This window comes from Falco naumanni, chromosome 2 (genome assembly GCF_017639655.2).
Source record: "Falco naumanni isolate bFalNau1 chromosome 2, bFalNau1.pat, whole genome shotgun sequence".
Lineage (NCBI taxonomy): Eukaryota > Metazoa > Chordata > Aves > Falconiformes > Falconidae > Falco > Falco naumanni.
In genome coordinates this window covers 81,021,907-81,046,243 of record NC_054055.1, presented here as the reverse complement: position 1 = coordinate 81,046,243, position 24,337 = coordinate 81,021,907, and the positions used below count along the sequence as shown (strand labels likewise).

The window sequence follows — 24,337 nt, the reverse complement described above, 5'->3', positions numbered from 1 at the left end:
CAGTCTTGAGTGCTCACATCTACACAGGCTTGGAAGACATGGATTTCATGTGTGGCAGCTGCAGGGACAGCTAGTACCTACGCCCTACCCACCCTGCCATCAAACAGCTTTAATCATTCGTTTCAGATTAAATCCTTCACATCGTATCACACAAATGAGGTCTGCATCGCTGTCGTTACTGACGCAACAAGCTTAAGAAATGGCGTGGTAGTTGGGCTGTTGAATTTTGTTCTTTTTCGATCCTTTTGTTTTGCTTGCATGAAGGATAACAGGAACGTGAAAGAAAGGACAAATCATCATCACAAGATGTACTTCCAGCGGTGGAAACTGTGTCCTCCAGGCGGTGAGACGCACCGCGCTAATCTTCCAACTTCAAAAGCTTTAGAAAGGAACAAATGAAACCCCCAAAGCCAATTGCGTGTTTCCTATATCTCTTTATTGACCGCCACTGACCACATTCTCAGGTTGAGTGCCAGATACCAGTGGAAGAGGTGGAGCTACCCTACAATTACAGCGAGAGCAAGGGAGACGGTGCGTTACACACAGGCTGGGGAGAGCTGGCTGGGGATGTGAAGCCTCTGCACAGCGGTGAGCCCCCTTCTCTCCCCCGAGGGCCTACTAAGACAGTGGAAAGACGTGCTTGCCCTTGTGTCAGTTGTCCCTAAGGGAAATGACAGGGTAGTGGTGTGAACAGAGACACTTAAACACTTTGCTGAAAAAAAATATATGTTGCAACCCCCAAAGGTAAGATATTGTTATTTCTCCTAGGTTGCAAGAAATTCATGGCACACTCATCACACATATGCAGGGTCTCAGGCGTGGGGCTTGGCCCTGTTGCTTTTTTTTAAGAGTAACCAGTTTAACTCGGAGTGGGGTAGAGCAAGTCTGCAGGGCTTTTCCCCTGCTCCAAGCCTGGCCTCAAGACTTGGTGCACTAGGAGCCAGTGTTACTTGTGCACTCCCTCCTGCCTGATGGTGGCTATGGACTACAGCAGCAGGCAAAGACACTTTCAGCAAGTACAACGGCATGGCAGCGTGTGCCATCCATGCCATCCCCACAGCACAGCTCACAGGTTTAAGCTTCAGAGTCCACCAGCTGCTCACCCAGCCCCTTCGTCCCATCCAAGGGAAAAGGGAAAAAAAGAGAAACAAAGGGTGGGGAGGGGGGGGAACCAACAAAATAAACCCCTCTAGATATTCAGTGATATCTATGCAATGGCTCTGGGAATGAGACCTGCAGACGGTGGCAGCCCGCATACTGCAGCAGCAGGCGGGCTTAGGAGGAAGGCGCAGAGGTGGGCTTCTCCTCCCGGGACACTGGGATGGGCCGCTCGCTGTGGCCGGCGTCCATGTTGGAGGGGACCTTGGGGCCTGAGAAGGTCAGCATGCCGTCATTGGATAGGGAGCAGGTGATGGCAGCCTGGTCCACATTGGCAGGCAGACGGTACCGGCGGTGAAATTCACGGGAGATGTAGCCGTGGTCGTCCTGAGAGGCAGTGGGGAAAGGGGAGAAGGCCCATCAGAACTCCCCTGGCACCACGCTATGCCTCCCTCCACGTGAACCCCCGGATCCGTTGGAGTGGGGTCGACATTCCCCCTGGCTTATCGTGACACTGTGCTGCCAGTATGGCCAGGTGCATCTCTGCTTTTTTATTCTATTTTACAGATTTGTAGGGGCAGGTGTCCCCCCACAATGCCCCTGAGGCTGCAAGAGCTAAGCAGAGCAGCAGGGTGTGATTTTGGCTGTATTATACATTGGGAACTGATTTGGATGGGTGCCCTGCCTCAGCTTCCAATTTCAAAGGATGCTTGGAAAGAAAGTCTGGGGTTCTGCGAAGGTATAAGCAATGTGTGTGTGTGCACCCATGTATTCCCTTACTAGGCAGCGATGCCGTGTCAGCCAAAGTACACAAACCTGGCCCCCTTATTTTTTGGCCAAAAGAATGAGAAACACAATTATATTTTTTTTTAAGTCAGCCATGAAAACGGCTGCTTTCTTCCTTTGGATAAAATAGCTATATTAAAAAATACATACTGCTTCCAGGCTAGAGCTTTGTCTGGCCAAAAAAGTGTATAAGAAGAATTAAACCCCTGCTGGTATAATTCACTTTTTGACCCCCACAGATATTTCCATGACATACGCATTAAAAGTTTCCAAGCCTAAGGCACTCAGTTGGTTTTCTTTTGTTTTGTTTGCTCTTGCTTTTCTCTCCCAGATCAGCATATGAAAACTCTGTTTTCACTAACAATTCTGGCTTATGAAAACTCAGCCATGCTTCGGCAGCGCCAGATGATGTTCTTTGTCTGGTCCAGTGTTATTAGTGAACAATGGACATCGTCATCTGATGGTTATGGAAGATGATGATTGAAAATAAGCAAAAGACGACTGGATTAGCTCATTGTCAGATAGCAGGTTGAGGCTCTATGGGAACAGGCCATGCCAATAATGACAATCGATAAATAACCCCTTCTTCTGATATATTCTTTTTTTTTTTTTTTTCCTTCAGCTGAGGACCATTGGAAAGAAAGAAAATAGAGCTTGACTCCCCAGTTGCTTCACCATCACTTCCACTTACCTGTCTTTCACTGTGCTTGCCATGGATTTCCACAAAGTCATCGATAATCTTCACACTCAGGTCTTCGGGAGAGAAGTGTTTTACATCCAGCATGATTGTAAACTTGTCCCGGTCAGACCTCACCTGAAACAAGCATTGTTAGACAGTAAGACCCAAGCTCTAAGCGTGGAGGCAGCACCAGCGTCAAGGCAGCTTAAAAGCCGGAGACGGGGTGGCCTAGCAGTGGCACAGTTTCTCCTTCTGTGACTATGGGCCTCAGCTGGGGTCTTCTTCCCAGTCACAGGGACCCAGGGACACCGGGAGACCATGGTAGATGTCTGCACCATTGCTACTGCTCTGAGGCATCACTTCTCACCGCCACTCTTGTGCTGGGGACCCCTTTGCACTCAGCAATCTGCCAGATGCACCAGGCATTTATACTCAGCAGCCAGAGGGGATGGAAACCAGTATGATATTCTCTGACAGCACACGTTTTGTCCTTTCAACAATTTATGAGGTTTTTTTGTGGTCTCAGCTCTGGGAGGAAGGCACTAAGAGAGGGCTAGAGAAAACACCGGTCCCTGAATTTGGACCACAACCCCCATGGCTATGCACTCTTCCTACACACTGCCTTCACAGAACTGCTCCTGGGTCCTCCAGTGTGGACTTGCAAAACCCACCAAGCTCCCGAGGCAGAAGAGGGGGCCAGAGGAAGCTCCCGCTCACCGGGGTCTTCTCCCACGCCGAGCTGCCCTCTCAGGCTCTGGCTCCAAGAGCAGCCCTAGCTCTTCCCTTGCCATATGGCCAGTGGGTGCAAGGGCAGCAAAGGCAGCCTTTTACGTGTCAGCAACAACCGTCAGGAGCCAGAATGGTTTCAGTTTCTCAAAGGGAAGCCTCCTCCTTAGTGAGGGTTTCCCTCCATGCTCAAGAAGAGGCAGACGGGCTTTGCTCGGCAGTGGGTTGGAGGTCCTCCTTGCACCCCAGCATGGGGCTACAGCCACCAGCCCCCACCAGCGAGCTGTGGGTGGGGAGGAGCAGGTGGAGGTGTAAGGAGGTGTAAGGAGGGAGAGGAAGGATAAGAAAGGAAGCCAAAGGTCCCTTACCTCTGAAATGCCCGACTCCAGCACGCTGCGGAAGAGGGACTGCCTGTAGTAGGGGCTGATAGTGGAAGAGAACAAAGGCAGGAGATCATACTCAAGGAGACCCTCTCCAAAAAACTGGTCAAACAAACGGCTTGGAATGAGGGGTCCCAGAGCACGCTTGAACCAGGGGTGCTGGATGGTAATGTCCATGCTTGCTGCTGCTGCGACCTGTGGCTGCAAGGGGAGAGCAGTGGGGACAGTGCAGTCGCTGGGAAGACAGCGATGCCTTGGCTGGACTGCGCAGTGCAGCCCCAGGGAAGCTCCCCCTATATATACTGGTCTCGCAGAATGAAGGCATTAGCGGGATTTCTCTGGAAAGACATGATCTCATGATGGAGGCAACGTGGTCAGCAGAAATGCGGAGACTGACCTGGAAATGACAGTCTGGTTGGAATTGGTGCCAGATCTCCCAGAGGGACAATGCCAGGCTGCAGGCTGTGAGGCACAGGGTGCCCAGTGGTACTGGCAGATCTTCAACGGGGTCAAGATGGCTCAACAGGACACCCCACTGAGCATCTCAAGGATGCCTGTGAAGGAGGTCTGCTCTGTGGGTCTTTGTAACCCACCCTTGGCTTTTTGATAATTTGCTTCTGTTTCTGCCTCTCCTTGAAACAGAGACACAAAATCTCTTCCAAATAAATGGAACAGCCTTCTTCCAAGTGAGGAAAAAAGAGTTTGATTCAGGTTGAAGAAAGGGATGCCTTTTTTGTGACATGCTGTAAAGTATCTCCACCACTTGAGAGGGGCCTGACACCCCGGGCACAGGGATCCTGGCGGGACTGGCAGGGAAGCAGGACTAACGCATGATGCAGAGCATGAACATGGGTTTGACAAAACAAATGTTTTTAACAAACAAATACTTTGCCAAAAGAAAGAAGAAAAAATAAGTTTGATCACTGACTGTAACAGCAGTCCCAAAGCTGCTCTTGAGCGTGTCCCTGTTTTGATTTAGGCGTGTTATGGGAGATTCATTTATTTCCCAGTGTCATGACACAGATCCTGCATAACATGCATTTATGGTTACAGCTGTTTTGCATTTCTGTTTGACTTAAAGCCACTTTTTAGGGGTCATCTGCCGGCCTGGACAGACTGGGGAAGGGGCACGTGGACAGCAAACTCTGCTAGGGACCTGAGGGCACTGGGCGGCAAAAGGGCAGTGAGGCTGCCCAGCTCCACAGCAAGGCTCGGCACGAGGCTGCGGTGACAGCCAAAACCCCAGTTCCACTGGAGCCAGTGATGCATGGACTGCTTTCTAGGGGCCTTCTGGCCAGCAGAAGCACCTACATCAGGAGTCTTGTGCATCTCAGCACCTTCTGCAGTCAGCAGAGTGAGGGAGAGAGAGGAGAGGGCACCTCCAAAAGGCACTTCAGAGCTGAGGGGCTGAATTATCCTCTCATGGTGCCAGGGATTAAATAAACCGAGGGTGGCTGAGATTCTGGCATCCATGCTTTGGGAGAAATGGGATCAGTCCAGGCCAGAGGGAAAAAGAAAAGCACTGAGGCAAACTGACATTCAGCTGAACATCACCTGGCATCTAGGTGCTACGTGGTCTTGGAAAATCCTTGGCCTTGACTCCCACACATGACTCCTCCCCACACTGCATGGAGGCAGGGAAGGAAAAAAGGGAACCATTCCAGAGACTTTCCTTCATGGAAAGCAAAAGGTTGAGCAGAAAAACACCCAGAAAGGCAGCAGAGACCACAAAGAAGACAGACAGGAGTTTAGGTTCAACCTCAGCTAATTCCAGCAATAAAAGGCCTGTGGTCTGGCCATGGCTCTCCAGCATGAAGGCTTTTTTAAAACCGGCTGCCAAAATGAGATCAATCCCTCCTGAAGACGTGGAGGGGAAAAGCACAACAGATCTAACCCCCAACTCAGTCCCACTGTCCTAAATCTGTCATTTTTCCTAAATCTGTCATCTCTGCTTGAGAAAATGAAGGGGAAGCAAACAAACGTCATAAAGAACTCAAAGATATTTTTTCAAGAGCTCTATGAAATTTGGGTCTTTGCCCCAGGACAGAAGAAAATGTCTCTTCAGCCACCCAGTACCAGAGACCTGCTAACCTGTATTTAACCAGATGGCAGCAGTGACCTGACACATGGAGAACAAAAGGAGAGATACAAGAACAGGTTCAAATCCCAAGCCACTCGCTGGAGCACATAAAGCAAACTATTTGGCTGGTAGAGGAGCAGATGGGAACTGTGCCCTGACACGGAGTGCGAGACAGATTTGGGGGTCTGACATACCGTTTGGGCCCCAGCCATGCATGAGGGGTGGATGCAATCCCTGCAGTGTGTTGGGAACATCCCCTTTCTGTTTCCCAAGCCAAGGGTTATGCCAGGAGCTCAGGGAGCAATGCACACAATGGCAGGCACCTCTCTGGGCATCTTTCAGTCTTTAAGAAACTGCCAAATCCTTGAGCTCTGACCTCCAACGTGTTCCCTGTGCAGGAATGGGGGTGGATTATTGGGGTGAGGAGGAAGAAAAGATCCCAGGTGGGTCATACCTCTCTCAGCTACACTGACCAGCAGCACATAGATGCTCTTTGTTAGGCACCAGGAAAGCAGACGCTTGCCCACACACCCACCACTTCTCTCACAGGGAAGCCCAACAAAATCCATTATCTCCCCATAGCCTGAAGCTTGCTCCCAGATCCAAGCATGTCTGTGTTCAACATGTGATCAGAGCACCCTGTATGTTCAGTGGGATGGTGGGAATGGGCTGCTGAGAGAAAAACAACAAATATGCCTTCACCTGAAATTAATCTAAAATAATGTATAGTTACACACATTCAAATACTTGAAAAGTGGCAGCTGACTTTATGGTTTTATACTTTAGTTTCTTCTGGACTCACATTTTCATGGCTCTCCCTAAAATTATTCATAACCATTTTATCTGTGACAGAAGAAATTTTTGTCTTTTATGGGCAAAATATTTCACTGAAATGTAAATTCTATTTACAGAAGGGTTTTTTCTGATACAGACTTCACACTGCCTGCATGCCTCTGGGCAACAAACAGTCTCCTGAGAGTCATCACATCTGATTTCCAACAGTCTAAAATTTAGCTGTCCAGTCCAAATGAGTTGTCCAGACTCCCTGTCCAGTCAGTGGGGGGAGACAGATGCCTCCAGATGGCTCACGTTATAATGTAGGTGGGTAGGAAAGGTGAAATGAGACCCCTTTCAGCAGTACCTACACCTTGACTGACTAAGGAGGGAGCCTGAACAGCTGCCTTAAGGGAGGCGATTCTAATTCTAACCTCCTTCTGGACAAGCAGAGCTGGTGAGATGAATCCCATACAGTGGGATATCAGTACGAGAGGAGAAAGCAATCATTTTGCACCAGTTCAGGGGACCAGACTTCTCACTGGATGCACAACATTTGGGCATCATTATCACCTACTGGGCAAAAGCAGTGAGATATGTTGGTGTTCCTACAAAAGGAAGAAAAATTAGTGCACATGCTCATGAGCACACCCATAAGCAATGAATCCAGGCAGGTTTTCCCAGTGCCTCACTGCAAATTTAGAATGCAAGTCCAACCCAAAAGGCCTTCCAGTAGGATCTGCTGTCTAGCTTACCTTTGAAAGAGCCCCTTTCCTAAACTGTCATGCACAATTGCCAGCACATGAGACATTTAGTGAAGGATGTCACCCAGAACAAGCTGCATAAATCCCAGACCATGTTTCCGAGTCAAGCGGGCACCAGTGATCAAGCACAGCCCTTGCTTGTACTTAGCTGCTACTCTGTTCACAGGAATGACTCTCACCTGCCAATTTCCAGGCGAGTCCAGCACTGTTTCCAACCCCCCTGCCAAGCTATGTACAAGCCCAATGTAAAGAGAAAAGCAAGTGTTCCAGTGGTCAGGTGTAACTGTTAGTGTAGGATTCTGAAGGGCTATTGTAAGTGGGATTACTGTGTCGCAGCCCCAGGAGAGCCAAGAAAGGCAGCCTCTCTGCTCTGGTCTGCATGTCTCTGGAGCCAGGTGGTCTCTGTTAATGGGCAGAGGGTGCAACTCTTCGAAGAGTTCTTACAGAAAACAGGAATGAGTTCTGGTGCTTTTTCTTTCCACTAGACCTGTCAACCCAAAAAGGTACAACTGTACTCATTTAGATGGTCCTCTGCATTTAGATGTAAACTATTTAGTGCAAACATAAGGGAAGGAATAATCTCTTCCAACATTTAATAATAAAATTATTGCAGCATGCTAATCAGACTAAGGCTTCATTTGAGGGACATTTCTATGAGGTACAAAAAGTTTATGACAGTCGCACAGAGCCAGGACAGGTAATAACATGATTTTGTTGCAAGTTTTCTTCCTATCAGCCTTGCTGTGGTGGAAAATAGTAAGTAACGTGTGTGAGGAAACTGGTGAGGGAGAAAAAACGACCCTGCTTTTCCTAATCTCACACAGACCTAGCTTTGGAAAGGACGAAAGAAGTCGACACAGTACGCAAGCAGTCAAGCTAAAAGGGCAGGCTCACTGGGGAGCCAGCATTATCAGTTTTGGCTCCTGAGCTGCTAAGCACTTACTAAAAGCTCTCCCGAGAAATGAACACAGAGCACTTATTTCTTTCCTTTTAAGGGCAGAGTCCTTTCTTCAGAAGACTCATTATCTGTTTCTCAAACAGCAAAACCACCCAGGGCAGTGCCATGGCCAGGAGCTCCAAACCTTTCCACCATGTCTGGGATTCTGATGGCGGAAGGAGCAACTGATTACAACTGCAGCTAGAAGCATTTTGTTCTGCACTCAACGCCCACCGAACATCACAGGAAGCACTAAAGTAGTGATTTCTGCCGATTTTGAATGCTGTTGATATCTTGCTAAAGTTTATCATGCATGGGAGGTGAGGACCAGCGCCATTTGCACACCAGGCTTAACTGTGGTCGGGGCTGCAGGGCTAACGCTGTGGGAAGGCTGACATGAAAGAAGGCAGATGTTATATTTTTTTTTATTAGATTAATAAGTGTTTCTTGTTAAAAGCAAAGAAAACACTTGAAAACCCCTCTTTGAGGATAGTTCATAGCAAGAAGGAAGCCTGTTAGTGGGAGGGTTGATACATGCGGAGCACCTTTGAAAATCAGGCCATGTATTAACAAGTTTAAATATAGATCTGGGAGCCTAACTTACAGCAAGTGTATCAAAAAAACCCCAACAACCCACACCAACTTGGTTTGCTTCTCTTTTAAAGAGAGGTCAGCATGCCCCTACAGAATTATGCAAATTCCCGTGCCTCCCAAACAGCCATCACCTGCCCGGCTGGGAGCAGGTGAGCCAATGCAACTCCCAACAGCCTGGCTTGGAGAGTGAGGGACCAAGCCTTTCCTGGTGTAAGTCATCACACAGTCTCTTCCCTCGTCTCTGCAACTCTTGCTTAATGAATGGTCAATCCCTGTACCACAAGTTTTGTCCCAGGTGGCCCCCACTTTTGGTCACAACGTTTTTTTGTCTCACAGGGACCGTGGTTGTAATGTTGCAGAACACCAGAGGCAGGGAGAGAGCAATCACAGACAGAACAAGTTGTGGAGGTGATGTTTTCTACCTAAAAATAACTCTGTGTCCCATTGCTTTTAAGGCACACCCCTCTGTTCTACTGCTGGCCTTTGGGATTCTTTTTCCACTCCAACATCTCCTTCCTCCCTGTTTTAGAGGGATGGGGCAATTTTTATTTCTTGGCTTATAGCGATCCACAGTCAGATTTATTATTCAGCTGTATACTGGAAAAGTTAAATATCCACTCTCCTCATACAAACACTGATATTTATTTTATCTAAAGTATTTATATAATACCAACAGTCTGCCTTGGTGCAGCCAAAGAGGCTTAAAAAATTACTAGCAATCCCTTTTTTCCACCTCAGAGCCCACATCCTAAACACTGAACAAATCCCATCAGTGTTTAGGGCACATAACATCATTGTTGTCAAATCAATGGTGAATTTACGTGCTGTTAATCCTTGGCATTTTTTCAAACAAGCTCAGCAAGTTTTAGCAGCACAATGCATTTTATGTATTCATCAATGGATTTGCATAGGGAATGAGAGATGCTCTCTGCTTCCCAGTCTGCAGCAGCACGCCCAGAGAGTGGGAGATGCGAGGAGAGCATCTAGCACGCCTGGAGAGCGGGAGAACTAGAAGAGGAGCAGGTTTGGAAATTTACAGCAATGATGCTTCTCCCCATCTGTAGATCTCAGAGCACTTTCCAGAGGAGGTAGGTATCATCATGGTGACTGGGAACAAGTAAAATAACCTCTCACCCAGAAAGGCAGAGGTGCAATTTGAGCCCTTTTCACTCCCCTAGCCTTTTCTGTGAATAAAACCCCTTCTCTCGCAACTCCACAGAGCTTGCTGCTGAGAGTCCCACTACTTTGCAATCAGATCTCATCTCCGTGGGCTTTCCATTGGCCCCTCTTCCTGCAGTATAAAATATTCCCTTTGCTCTGGAAATTACACCCATTTTTTTCAGACCAGAGAATTTGAGAGGGTAGAGTTGTTTTGTGACATGATATTTACTCATCTAAAACAAATAATTATGCTAAGCGCTATAACAGTTTGAGGAATTAAAACCTTGACTACTTTTCAGAGAAAAGGAGAAATTATGTCCATTGCTTTTTGGTATGAACTTCTACCAAATAAATAAATAAATAAATAAATAAGAGATATCTTCAGATTGAGACCTTTTTTAAAAAAATAAAATAAAATCTTGCTATATGGTTCTTTGACTATATACAATTTTTTACTCTTGACAGTTTAGATGTGAGTTATTTCTGCATGGCCAACATGAGCATTCCTGCATTGGGCAGATCATCCTACAGAGCCTATAGCAGAATGACCCTGTAGATTTTTTTTTTTTTTTCCTCCAGAGGACTGATACCCAGCCTCTGCACTGGGAAGGTATGGAACAGCGGGAGGAGCAGGGGTAGCACAGGGAATGCTCTACCATGGATATTCACTTGGCAAACAGGCAACGTGGAAGGCTTGGGGAGCAGACAAGACTAGGGGCAGTGTCTGGAGAGGAGAAAAGTGATTGCAAGAGGGGTTAGCCAGGAAGAAAAGTGGCTTTATCAGCTGGTCCAGGGAAAGAGGGAAACTGAACGAGCGGTGCTGATGTAGCGGGGAAGGAGAGGCAGGAGGAGGAGGTCTGTAGGAGCACTGGAAGAAAACAAGCAGAGAAAAGATGATATCATGGAAGGAAGGTGGTCTGATCAGGACAAGCAGCTCTGTAAAGGGCATTTACAAACCCTGCAGCCACTTGGTAATTCTGCAGTGAAGTACACAGTCCTGGTTTGAGTCTGCCTCTCGCTGTCTGAGCAGGGCTTGGGGAGAAAACACTAGACACTGAAGGCAGATGTCATTGCATGAATTGTTAAACCACCCAGGAAAGCTCAGAAAAGTGCCTAATTGCAGGTGATGCTGCAGTAGTTGTTTAGTGCTCAGGTGTAACACGGCACTGGGAATTGAGTTTTTTGTTGGTGTTAGAGCGACCGTGGAGGTTGGCTCACGGAGAAGACGGGAGGTTGACAGGACAAGAAGGCAGTATCAGATGTAAAAGGGACACTGATGAGAGGGGATTTGGGCAGACAAGTCACATTATCGATTCAGTTTAGAGAGTAAGAGGCATTGAGAGACCTGTTGGTACTGCAGAGGCTGAAACAAGCACAATTCCCCAACAGCTACTGTGTGTACACAGGCTACCTGTACAATTAGGTTATTTAAATTTAACCTAGATAGCCTACCGCAACTGCACAACACAAACAGCATCCAGATACTACTGCAGGGAGCCCGTCCTTCAACTGGCAACCACGGGGGTGAACCTCTCTGAACCTCCACTGGGCTCAGAAGTACCTGTGCAGCACCACAGGACCTACAAATCTCCCTGTGCTGAGGAGAAACACAAAATAATCACAGCTTTCATCTGGCTCAAAAGGATCCACTCTGTTCATCCAGCAGCCTCACTGAGAGAAAAAAAAGCTAGCTCTTGATGGGGTAATGGTCCCCGTCCCTTACGCCCGGATGCCAGACGAGTCTGTTACGGTGGCAGCTGTCTGGTGACTTGGAGAATTTATTTTTACAGTAGCTTGGTGATGGGAACCTTAGGAAAAAACATCACTTGGCAGAGAAAGACCCTAATAAACCATTTGTCTAAGCTGCTCCCAAATCCTCTTGCTGGGTTTATGTGCACTCATGTGAGGATGAGCATTAGTATGAGGGTGGTGGAGGTTAGCGGCAAAAAGATTAGCGCAATAGGCTGGCGAACAAAATGCTGAGACTGGCTCTGCGTGCGTCACTGTGTGTACGCACTAACAACGCCAGGGCCTGCTCTCAGCAGTTCTTCTCTGCTGTTACGCACGCAGGTTTATGGCTGCTTTGCATCACCAGAGGAGGGGAAGGAGGCAGTGTGAGCCAGCCGTCCCCTTGATGTCTCTTATCTTGCAAGGTAAATAGAGCACACAGGCTGGGGACTAGAGCACACACTTGGGGAGAAGACCACAAACTAAGGGATAATCAAGCTGAAGAGCATCGCATTTCCCAGACTTTAGCCCATAGCAAAGTGTTAAGCTCAGGTGCAGCAGATGGGGTAAGACTTCAGATAGTTGATGCAACACTGACAACAGTGGCTCTGCTGTGTATAATTAAGGTTAAATGACAAAGATCTGTCACAGCATCTCCAGCCTAAAACAACGCCTCTTTTCCCTTTCTTCTTTTTCTCTTCATATTTTGCCAAAAGTTCATAGCTAGGGGACCGAATACAGTGAGGGAAAACAAGCAAACAGAAAAATCCTTGCTGCAGCTGTTGAGTAAAAGAAATGCAGAATTTTGCGTGTTACAGCTGGGAAGAGCGGTGCAGAGAAGGGGAGCTGCAGCTGTGGCTGCAATAATAGGAGGGAAATTTAGAGCAATAATTTTTAAGTGCAGGGCCTCAAATCTAAACTCACAGCATGCAAACACAGAAGTCCTTGCATAACATTTCTCACTTACAAGGGTGACACAATGACCTGTAGATCACAGAGGAGCTTTTCTGTGACCCAGTGAGGGTGCTCTCAGCCATAAATGTTTAATAATGCCCTTTATGAGCAGCTGTGGATGTAGGAGAGCAGTTCTGGAGGCTTCTGATAGCATTCGGGCAGATGAAGAAATAGAAATTAGCACTAAGTAATGCTGCCCAACACTTGGTGTTCTTTCCCCACCTACTGCATGACAAGAGGAATGCTTTCTAACTTCTCTGAGCTACCTGAAAAGTGCCTCTTCCAGTGCTACGTGCTGTTTTGCCACTGACTGAGTGCATCCAACCTTTCCTTCTCACTCTGAAGTCTTGTCTAGCTTTCCTCTCTGACTCCCCGGTTTTATTCATCAGGATACCTCTGTGTATTCCTGTGCTGCTGAGTGATTACAACCTTCTGTCAATGATGTTCAGTCTTCCTCTGGATCTGTGTTGCTTTACAGTCCTGTTCCAGGGTACCTAAAAAAGTTGTTACTTCCAAAGAGCTGCTTGCTCTTCACAACACCTCAGCAAAAAGCAGGCCATCATCCTCTGAAGGGCATGAGGATCTGAGTGCTTTTACAGCCCTATTGTGGCCATTCCTCTTTCGGTGTCCCAGCCTATGGTTGGAAGCTTGTTCCCAGCCCAGGGATGACCTGAGGATAAGAGGGATAAGAGCAAGAGGCAGACACTAAATCTCTGTGGTGACAAAATGTGGTCCTGGGGGCTCCATCAGCTTGCTCCTGTCTAGGATGGGCCATACTTCCCAGCTGGGAGGGTCTTACTGACGTGCGGAATTAGACTCTATAACTCGAAAGTTATAAAGTAGGTATGTTTATTGCGCGCAGATGCACGGGGGATCGCTCCTCCACAAGCGTGCATCCCGAAGTGACGAACCATCCCACATTTATACAATGAAACAAATGAATATTCAATTAGCGCCTATACATATTTGTTACCTAAACCCCGCTTCGTATGTTAATTAGCTTATCAGTCCGTTTCCTGGAATGTGGTGGTCTTGCAGGTTTGTAGGTGAGTCATGTTCTTGTGACCATCCCATCTTCTCCAGCAAGGAGACTTAGCACTCCCTCCCTCTAGATAGCATTTGAATGTCTCTCATCTTCTCTCATTCTCTTTTAAATAGCCCCTTTGTTAGAGAAAGAAGGGCAGGCGTCTCCCCGTCTCCCCTTTGTTAGAGGAAGAGGGGCAGGCATCTCCTCAAGAACTGTAGTTGTCTCCTCAGAGCTGTGTGCCTGTGTGACCAGACACCCCACCCATGACTAGTCACCATACCCACATTCCTTGAGCAGACATATACAATCACAGTCGGTGTTAAGCGTCCCCATTTCACACTATTTCTCCATATCAATCCCCCCTTTTTATTAAATTAAGTAAATTCTTTTACTTAAGCAGTCTTCCCGAATGATATAAAGCATCATACATAAGTGTTACCCTTTTAAACATTCTCCAAACCCACAAATATAACATAATGGTTAGTATTAAGGAAATTCCTAAACTGATCAATAAGATCACAATGGGGTGTACCATAGTGTTAAGAATTCCTGTTGCAGAAGGTGACCAGCCAAAGAGAGTATCCCACCAATTATGGTTTCCATCCTGTTCTACCTTTTTTAAAACTTTCTTGATCCCCTCTACATCATGATGGATCATAAGAAGAGTTTCATCTCCCTTTTCTTTGGTTTCTTTCAGTATACGTTGTAAAATCTGCATGTTTTAATAGTTCTTTTATTCTGCTTATATTTAGTCCTATGGGGGTAGGAATTATCATCTGTGATAGGGTAAAGTTAGATGTAAAATTACAGATACAGTAATTTGAATATTGTGCAGTCTCCTTTACCTCCCCATCTACAGTTATTGTGTTACACTTAGTTCTCAAACATGCACATCCCTTCCCTGCATATATAATTACTGTTTTCAAGTTTGCATTTGGTTGGGCCTCAAAATGACATATTTTTGATCTGTATCTAAACAAGTATCCTGAGCCATTATAGTATTGCTTTCACAGAGGAAGCCCTGCTGTTCTCGCATAATACAAGATTCTAAATCTAGTGTTTGCCACTTGTCGCCTATCTTTCTGGCCCATGTTCTATGTTCAAAGGTATATTTTCCTAGGCATATTATAAAGATGGGCTCAGTTAAGGTAAAATTGTGCCAACATTCCCGTGAATTAAAGCACATGGCTGTATTTAGAAGGGTAAATTCCTTATTTACCTTTCTGACATTAATCAGGGTGTCTCCTGAAATCTTGGTGTTATCTTTTTCATTGTATGTTTGACACCCTACTTTTATCCTATCTCCTAATTTTCCCCATAATCGGTCGACTTTGTGTACATCCTCCACGTCCCATTGATTCCTTTGGTACACCTCATTTTCAGAAAAAACACCATAGCTAGTTTCGTCTTTGAGTCCACCTTTCCCATTATTCCAGTGTGTTTTTTCTGGGCATGATTCCAAGGCCAGTTATCAGGCTCTTGGTTGTAGGCAAGAGAGAGGGTACAAAAAACCACAAATGATTTAAACCCACTATTGATCATTTTAGGAATCTAAACGTTCCTCATATATACATATAAATCTGTTTTGATCAAAAATATCTTTGTTTGAGTTGGGGCTTACCGATAACAAGTTGGGAAAGACTGGCCACTGGCTTAGTCCCAGACTCTTTTGTTCTATATTGTTTGTTGTGGTGCTCTTCCCATATAGTGGATCCACAACCGCCCAGGTTCACTTACTTGCCACCCACATTGTTCCCATTTGTCCGAGTAAATTTGAGTTTCAGTTCTTTTTATCTGGGGTTACTCTCCACGAAGTTGCAGAGGCTTTCTTGATCCGGGTATGGTGAATCCAAGAATTCTGTCCCTCAACCTTGATTGCGGTGTAGGTGGTGAGTAGGACTTGAAAAGGTCCGGTCCACTGTGGTTCCAGGGTTTTATCTGCAACACACTTAGCGTATACATAGTCCCCTGGTCGTATATCGTGAACAGGTCCATCCAGATCCCTACTGCGTGTTCCATCACATGCTTCTCAATTCTTATTAATTGTTTGTTTAGTGCCACCATATAGGAAGTCATTGTTTCTTCACCAATCTGTGAAGACGTCCCCTTTTGTACCCCATAGGGTTGTCCATATAAAATTTCAAATGGGCTAAGCCCCTCTTTTGCTCTTGGTCTAGTTCGAATTTGTGTAAGAGCTAATGGCAAAGACTGGGGCCAAGTTAGATTTGTTTCTTGACCTAGCTTGACAATCTGTTGTTTGATTAGATGATTCATCTTTTCCACCTGGCCACTTGATTGTGGTCGGTATGGGGTATGTAATTGCCAATCTATTCCTAGATGGTGGCTGATCTGTTGCACTATTCTGGACACAAAATGTGGTCCTCTATTCGAGGACATTACCGCTGGGACTCCAAACCTAGGTATTATCTCTTGGAGCAGTATTTTGGTCACTTCCCGGGCTTTAGCAGTTCTGCACGGGAAGGCTTCTGGCCAACCTGAAAAGGTATCTGTTAGCACAAATAAATATCAATACCCCCCTTTTTTAGGAAGTTCCGAGAAATCAATCTGCCAATGTTGCCCTGGAACATTTCCTTTCCCAATTTTTCCCAACTTTGGCCCCTTAGTAATCTTAGGATTAGTCTGGAGACAAAGATCACATTGTTGGGTTACTTGTCTAATAGTAGTATACAAATTTCGTGCTATTATATTTTTAGTGAGATCCTTATATAGAGCTTCTGCCCCCCAGTGCCTTTTTCTATGTTCTTCCCGAACTACTGACCATACCATGTAGGAAGGAATCACTATTCTCCCATGTGAGATTACAGCCCACCCTTCCTCATTATATGATCCCTCTAGGTCAGAAATCAGTTTGCGATCTTCTTTAGTATAGTTTGGTTTACCTTCTAGAGATATTTGTCCATCGGGTATTAGCGCACCCACTACCTTGATTGCTTTTCTGGCTGCCTGTTTTGCTTCCCTGTCCGCCAGTTCATTTCCTCTTTCTAATTCTGTGCTCACTTTCTGGTGTGCCTTGATGTGCATAATTGCCACCCTTTCAGGAAGCTGGACCGCATTTAGGAGTTTCAAAATTTCTTCCGCATGTTTGATGATTTTTCCTTGGGAGTTTAACAGTCCCCTTTCTTTCCATATTGCTCCATGAGCATGTACCACTCCAAAGGCATATTTAGAATCAGTCCAAATATTTATAGGTCTTCCCTGAGCTCTCTCCAGAGCTCGAGTAAGGGCTATGATTTCAGCCTTCTGTGCCGAAGTGTCAGCTGGTAGCGGTCCCGATTCTATCACTTCTTCAGAGGTTGTAATAGCATATCCGGAATGTCGCTTTCCATTCAGCATATAGCTGCTCCCATCCGTGAACCAATGTTCAGCTCCATTAATAGGAACATCCTTGAGATCTGTCCTACTAGAATAAGTGGCTTTGATTGTTTCTAGACAGTCATGATCGACTGATTCGCCAACATTCCCATTAAGAAATGAGGCCGGATTGACGATGTTTGTAGTCACGATCTCAACATCATCTTGTTCCACCATTATGGCCTGGTATTTTAGGAATCTCTGTGGGGAGAGCCAATGCCCCCCTTTTGTTTCAAGGACTGCAGACACTGTGTGGGATACTAAGACAGTCATTTTCTGGCCCAAGGTAAACTTCCGGGCCTCCTGGATGTTTAGGATGACAGCTGCTACTGCTCTCAGGCAACCAGGCCACCCTTTTGCAGTGGCATCCAGCTGTTTAGAGAAGTACGCCACTGCCCGTCTGTATGGTCCCAAATCTTGTGCCAGTATTCCTAATGCCATTCCCTGTTTCTCATGGGAAAATAGGAAAAATGGCTTACTCACATCAGGAAGTCCTAGTGCTGGTGCCGACATCAAGGCTTTCTTCAGTTCATGGAAAGCTCTGTCTGATTCAGCATCCCACTGAAGATCCTTCTGATTAGCTGCTATCAGGGAATATAATGGTTTAACAAGCAAGCCATAATTACATATCCAAAGCCTGCACCATCCTGTCATTCCCAGAAATGTCTGCAGTTCCTTTACAGTTCGTGGTCGGGGGGCTTGGCATATGGCTTCTTTTCGGGCCTTCCCTAGGACCCGTTGTCCGGCACTGATCTCGTACCCTAGGTATGTGACTTGTTGTAACACCACCTGTGCCTTCTTCTTAGAAACCCGATATCCTTGTAGTCCCAGAAAGTTCAGCAGGCTCACAGTCCAAATAATACAAGATTCTTCAGTTCTGGTTGCAATAAGAAGATCGTCTACATATTGTAACACTTTCCCTTCTCCTGGTGGTGGTTCCCATAACTCCAAATCCTTTGCTAATTGGTTTCCAAAAATTGTGGGGCTATTTTTAAACCCCTGTGGCAACACCATCCATGTGAGCTGGGTCTTTCGACCGCTTCTGGGATTTTCCCATTCAAAAGCAAAAATTCTTTGGCTGGCTTCATGGAGAGGGAGGCAAAAGAAGGCATCTTTTAAGTCTAAAACTGTGAACCAAGCTAGGTCAGGTGTCAGGGTGGTTAGTAAGGTATAGGGGTTAGCTACTACAGGATACAGATCCTCTGTTATTTTGTTAATGGCCCTTAAATCTTGAACTATCCTATAAGACCCATCAGGTTTTTTAACTGGGAGGATAGGTGTGTTAAATTCTGACTCACATTCTTTTAGTAGTTTTAATTCTATGAATCGCTCTATATTTGGACGAATTCCTTCCCTATCTTCCCTTTTCAGTGGGTATTGTTAAATTCTTATCGCACCCTGTCCTTCCTTTAATTTTACTATAACAGGTGATGCATTCTTGGCACGTCCCGGTATGTCAATTGCCCATACTCCGGGATATACCTGATCAATAATTCTGGTATCAATTTCCCTTTTTATAGGAGTACTGGCCAAAGATAGGCTCATAACTTGTATGTATTGGTGATCATTTACTTCCAGAGTAACTTCCCCTTTTTTAAATTTGATTGTTGCCTCCAATTGTTCTAATAAGTCCTTACCAAGAAGGGCCTTTGGGGAATTTGGCATTCTTGTTTGTTTTCTTAGTTTGTACTTTAAAGGTTTCAGGATGTTTTCCTGGTGGCCAGCAGCTCCCACAACTGTAACAAATAATTATTTTTTTACTGAAGTTCAACAAATAAGTTGGTTTCGTATTCACTAAAATTCCACCTCATACCCATTCCCTGCCCTAAAGGGCAGTTATGGGTCCTGTTGTACTGCAAATGCTGCAGCAATTGGGGTGACATTGTCAGGTCCTTCTGCTCAATTGTCAGCAACAGCAATCCCCTCCTCCCCACCATCAGGAGGATTTGGGGCAGGAGATGCTGTTCCTGCTCTGCAGGTTACACAGGCCTGCCTCTGCAGCAGCATTTCTGTTTTAACTCTTTCTTACCCTGAATGCAAATCTGCTACTTGTTGCTTTAAGTCTGTGTTATTACATATCAGCCTTCGCAGGCAAATAGCAAACACCCTGCCGTGCATCCAGCATGACTCAGCCGCACCTTCGAGGGGGTACGGGGGTTTGTACAAACTCACCCCAATACTTTAACACTTTCACAAGGTCTTTGATTCTCCACCCACCCCCGCCTCAGGTTTTACATACATTAGTACAAGTTTTTATCTTACAACGTGTTTCATTCTGGTTGCTCCACAGAAGGAACCGCAACCTGAGCTTTTAACACAAAAATTTCAACAAGAACATCTTTCTAGTTTAGGTCTTAGGGTTTTTTCCACCCTTTTCTAGAGCCATAATCAAAGATCAGGTGATGTTAATCCCGCACTCTTTCTAGTGTTAGTACCATAGGATCCCGAGGGGGTACTAATCCACAGTCCTTTTGCCACTCAGGTTTGTCCTGGAGGACAAAGAACATGTCTGCATATGATACTTTGTCCCATTTTCCCTCTCTCCTCAGAAACAACATTAATCGCAGGAGAGTGTTATAATCTAACGTTCCTCCCTCCTGAAGCCATTTCGCATCACTCCAATTTATACAAAAGCCACCACTGATTACAATATTTAATCAATTTTCTTCTATTTTCGGTACCACCATGTCCTACGATATCACTCCAATGTTTTAATATACAACCCAAAGGCGATTTTTCACAGGGCTTACTCCTTCCATTTCCCATTTTGCAATTTTAATCACTTTTTCTCCGGCAGCCTTAGCCACCCAAGGTCGGAAACACAGATAGAGCTCCTTACTTGTTTTGCACTCAAACGCGCGTCTCAAGCACTCTTGCACTCATACTCAGTCAAAATAATTAAGCTATACACGGAAAATCAAAATGCGCATCTCAATCACACCATTCACACTCTCCGGGCAGCCCTCAGTCACACAAGCAGTATGTTATACGGTACCATGCACTTATGTACAACTTTTAGGAACACTGACAGTTCACAAAGTATGCATTTCAATGAAGAATTGCCAAAAAACAAACAACAAACAAAAACCCACATTTTTCCTGGTCTTAAGCAGAGTGTTAAGTTTTCCGCAATTTGCCACGAATTACCAGAATATTATTATTTTTCAACATATATTTCATAACTCCAAGTTTTGAACATGTAACAAGACAACACATAGAACAAACAAGACACAGAGCGCTATTTCAGTTGTTATATTCTAGGAATTCCCCAATCCTTAAGACAACCCAATGGAAGTTTTTAGCTTCCCCCTTTTTTCCTACGCAAAAGTTTCCCTTTTACTTTTGCTAAGAGGTCCCTCTTGTTCCTGTGAGATTCCGCCTTATTCCGTCCCGCCCCCCGCTTTCCGTCACGAGGCCTCCGGGCTTTTAGGAATGGCAGTAACCTCGGGTTTGCTCGATCTGCCCTCAAGATCGCTAGCGGCCACCCCTTGGTCAGCAAACCCCCTCCCAAGGTACCTTTCCTCCTGGGGACTACGCTGCGCGCCGGACGTCTCCGTGCGTCTCACCAGCCGCCCCGTTACTAAACATACCGTTTTATCCGCGGATCCAGGGGTTCTCTTCTGCTCCCGGGTGAACAGCTGAGAAGAGGAGGCTCCTCCGAGGAAATCTCCCGGGGCGCGCCTAGGAGCGTCCGCTCCGCAGCTGGTCCCTCAGCCGAGCAGAAATCCTCCTGCCTGGCTCGCCAAAACTGACGTGCGGAATTAGACTCTATAACTCGAAAGTTATAAAGTAGGTATGTTTATTGCGCGCAGATGCACGGGGGATCGCTCCTCCACAAGCGTGCATCCCGAAGTGACGAACCATCCCACATTTATACAATGAAACAAATGAATATTCAATTAGCGCCTATACATATTTGTTACCTAAACCCCGCTTCGTATGTTAATTAGCTTATCAGTCCGTTTCCTGGAATGTGGTGGTCTTGCAGGTTTGTAGGTGAGTCATGTTCTTGTGACCATCCCATCTTCTCCAGCAAGGAGACTTAGCACTCCCTCCCTCTAGATAGCATTTGAATGTCTCTCATCTTCTCTCATTCTCTTTTAAATAGCCCCTTTGTTAGAGAAAGAAGGGCAGGCGTCTCCCCGTCTCCCCTTTGTTAGAGGAAGAGGGGCAGGCATCTCCTCAAGAACTGTAGTTGTCTCCTCAGAGCTGTGTGCCTGTGTGACCAGACACCCCACCCATGACTAGTCACCATACCCACATTCCTTGAGCAGACATATACAATCACAGTCGGTGTTAAGCGTCCCCATTTCACACTATTTCTCCATATCACTTACCTGCAAAGAGACATGCAGATATCAGCACTAATTACCCTGGAAAGGGAAAATGGGGAACCACGCACAACCACATTGGCTATAGGACTGGACCTGCTTACGGCCCACTGTGCTCCCCTCCACCCCCACCCCCGAATGGGTGTAAAGAAAGTATCCGCAGAAGGCAAAGGGATGTTCCCTTCAGGGAAAAGTGTTTCCAAGAGCCCGGCACATAGCACCCTTCCCCCTGTTCTTCCAACTCATACCACTACACCAGCCATCATGCCAGTCCCTGTGCACTCTGCTCCTCCTCCCTTGCACTACCTTCTTCTGGAATGTGGACATTTCTTTTTCCTGAAGACAAGAGTTTCAAGAGGCTGCAGCTGTGAACAGGCCAGTCCTTCAGCCACTTCGCACTGCTGCGGTTGCGCCACTTCGTTTCAGCCCCCCTGCCCTGATCCAGGGGGCTGGATTATCTTGACCTGCAAGGACCCAGCTTGGTTGAAGTAAACAATCAGAAAAGAGACTACCTGCTGTAATCAATAAAGGCATGAAAAAAGATTGGCATATATATATGAGAAAATGAGGACAGCTTTCCTGAAAACTGCTCCTCCTCTTTGGGATTCCCAGAGCCCAAGAATTTCAGGCCATGTTAAGTAAAAGTGCAGGCCTTGTAACACCATGTAATAAATGTCTTCATACAAAGCAGAAGAGACTTTGCCCTGAAAAAAACTGCCCTTCTTCAGTGAATGTTACTGCAAGGGTTTTGACGTGGCCGCTCTGTGGCTTGCAGTAGTTGGCAAGTGCTTTTCATCTCCATAAACTATAGCGCTGGGAATTTTTCCAGTGTCTTCACAGCATATCTGAAGCAATGCGCAGTCTTCAGCTGAGATCACAATGTGCCTACATCCATTTAACATCTATTCCCATAGGTTGCCACACTGCAAGGTTGGCTTTTCCTTTACAAAGCACTTCGGCAAAAACATGCTCTAGGGTCTGAAAATTTGAGCAACTCTGGAAGGGGTTGAACAGGGTCATTGTTACTGTTCCCAGCCACATGTAAAAGACTTTTTTGAACCTCTGAAAAGTACCAACATCCAAACTGCCTACAAGATTACCCGAGTCAGGAATCTCATCCATCCCATCAGCTTGCTCTAACAACAGACAGAGATGCTCATTTTCAAATGAGATTAGCTTTCATTTTCACCCTTAAACCAGGATCTGATTTTTAAAGTTCATTTTCAAAGTTTTCTCCAGCTCATTCTGGGCCACAGAAAACTAGATTTTCCCAAGCAGCCCCTAGGCAGTGTGTCATATTCAACTAATATCTGGCCTACACAGATAGGCAAGAGGAGGGAAGTGGTGTTACCAGCCAGACAAAAGAAGGTGCAAAGGAAATTGCTGAGGCTTCACAGCTGCTGCTGCCTAGTTTCACACCTCTTTAGCTTGCTATCTTCCAGATAACAGTAGTCTTTGGAGGTAAGCACTTGCCCCTGCATACCTACTTCTCAAGCTGAGTGTATTTCCCTGGCCCAAACAGCCAAAGAGAAACCCTTCCAACTGCAAAGGGAAGCTTGACGCCAGAGCAAGGCCATGTTATGTGGCCCTCAGTATAAAGGCCCTACGTTGTATAAAATCCAGAGCTGAAGTGTGTAGCTTGAGCCCTCCTCAGCTCTCCAGGCACAGCTGCTGCATCCACGGCCAGGGAGGCTCCTGTTCTCCTGGCCTCTCATGTGGCATCTCCTGACCTTTGCACCAAGTCCTCCGCTAGCCCAGAAGTAGCACACGTGCCCCGTGCTGTATCCAGCATCGTGCCTTTGCATGAAGGGGGCTGCATCAGCTCTTCATTGCTGCACAGACTTCTACTGTCTACAGGCAAGGAGTGCACTTTTGGGCAATGCGCCAGGGACTCGGTGCTGGAAGAGGGACTGGCATACCATAATCAGAAAAACCCCTAATAAGAGACCTATATTTGCAAGTCTGCTCCACCCCCACCCAGTGACACATGCTGGAGATGGCACTCTGTGCTTGACTTGTCGCAGTTAGTGATAGACTGAGGATGGGGAATCACCAGGAAAGATGAACTGAGAAGCAATTTCTATTTTCTTCCCCAACTTTAGCTGGACTGTAGGAGTGCTCAATATCTACCACATCAAAGCAGAGTGAAGAATGACAGCTGTATGATTTGACCTTGCTAATCCAGCTATTTAGTAGAACGTAGAAGTCAGTAGCAGCTGTTATTGAGCCTGCATCAATATACCTGCTCAATAAGCAAGCACTGCTAACAGGACATTTTTTACAGCTGTGACTTTAAAACCATTTCTGGTCTAGAAACACAGTGCAGCAAAATTCCCATGACATTCCAGTGAAGACAACTGCTTAGGAAAGCAGTTTATAGGGGGGAAAACACAAGCAGGCTCTTTTGTAGGCATTGGCATGCTGATTAAAGTGCCATGTATCTTGCCTTAGGGTGCTCATTGTAGCTGCTGATTCGTTGGGAGAGACAAAGGGCAGAGAGAGCATGCATGAAAAAGTGCACAGAGATGGGCTTGGATGGGTATCTGCTGCCTTTCGGGCACTGCAAAGATGGAAGTGGTCCATTTAAATGACTGCTACAAAGGTAGACCAGTAATCCGTCTTCATCTCATGGAGATGCCTCCCTCAACATCCACTTCAAGGTGGTGAACACCCTGATTACACACCACAAATGCCATTTGCTTCAAAATAAATAACTTTTTTCACACTGTTATTTCAAAAACTGTTGCAAGTGTGTGCACTTCTTGGGCCAACAATTCAGCCATTTTCAAATAATTTCAAATGTCCCACGTCAGGTTGGGTTACAGCCAACCACTTTCAACCTCTGGATAATAACCTCTTCCCTAGAGGTGCATCAGGCCCACAGAGGGGTCCCAGGCAGAGCCAAGGAGTCAGGTGGAGCCTGTGAGCCCCTTGCTGTAGGCTCCC

At 46.2% G+C, this 24,337-nt stretch overlaps 1 protein-coding gene across 1 annotated transcript; it reads right to left on the bottom strand.

Annotated features, from left to right (window-relative positions):
* Positions 1 to 1,197: 1,197 nt before the first annotated feature.
* On the bottom strand, positions 1,198 to 3,955 carry CRYAA (crystallin alpha A). Its single transcript, XM_040584108.1, has 3 exons — positions 3,658 to 3,955; positions 2,576 to 2,698; positions 1,198 to 1,485 (listed from the first exon to the last, which is right to left on the bottom strand). The coding sequence occupies exons 1-3, from the start codon at positions 3,844 to 3,846 to the stop codon at positions 1,276 to 1,278; spliced, it is 522 nt and encodes a 173-aa protein (XP_040440042.1). The 5' UTR covers positions 3,847 to 3,955; the 3' UTR covers positions 1,198 to 1,275.
* Positions 3,956 to 24,337: the final 20,382 nt, after the last annotated feature.

Coding starts and splice junctions, on each gene's coding strand:
- CRYAA (XM_040584108.1), bottom strand. CDS start 3,846: ATGGACATTACCATCCAGCACCCCTGGTTCAAGCGTGCTCTGGGACCC. Junction 2,699..3,657: donor TGGAGTCGGGCATTTCAGAG/GTAAGGGACCTT, acceptor TGCTTGTTTCAG/GTGAGGTCTGACCGGGACAA. Junction 1,486..2,575: donor GCAAGCACAGTGAAAGACAG/GTAAGTGGAAGT, acceptor ACTGCCTCTCAG/GACGACCACGGCTACATCTC.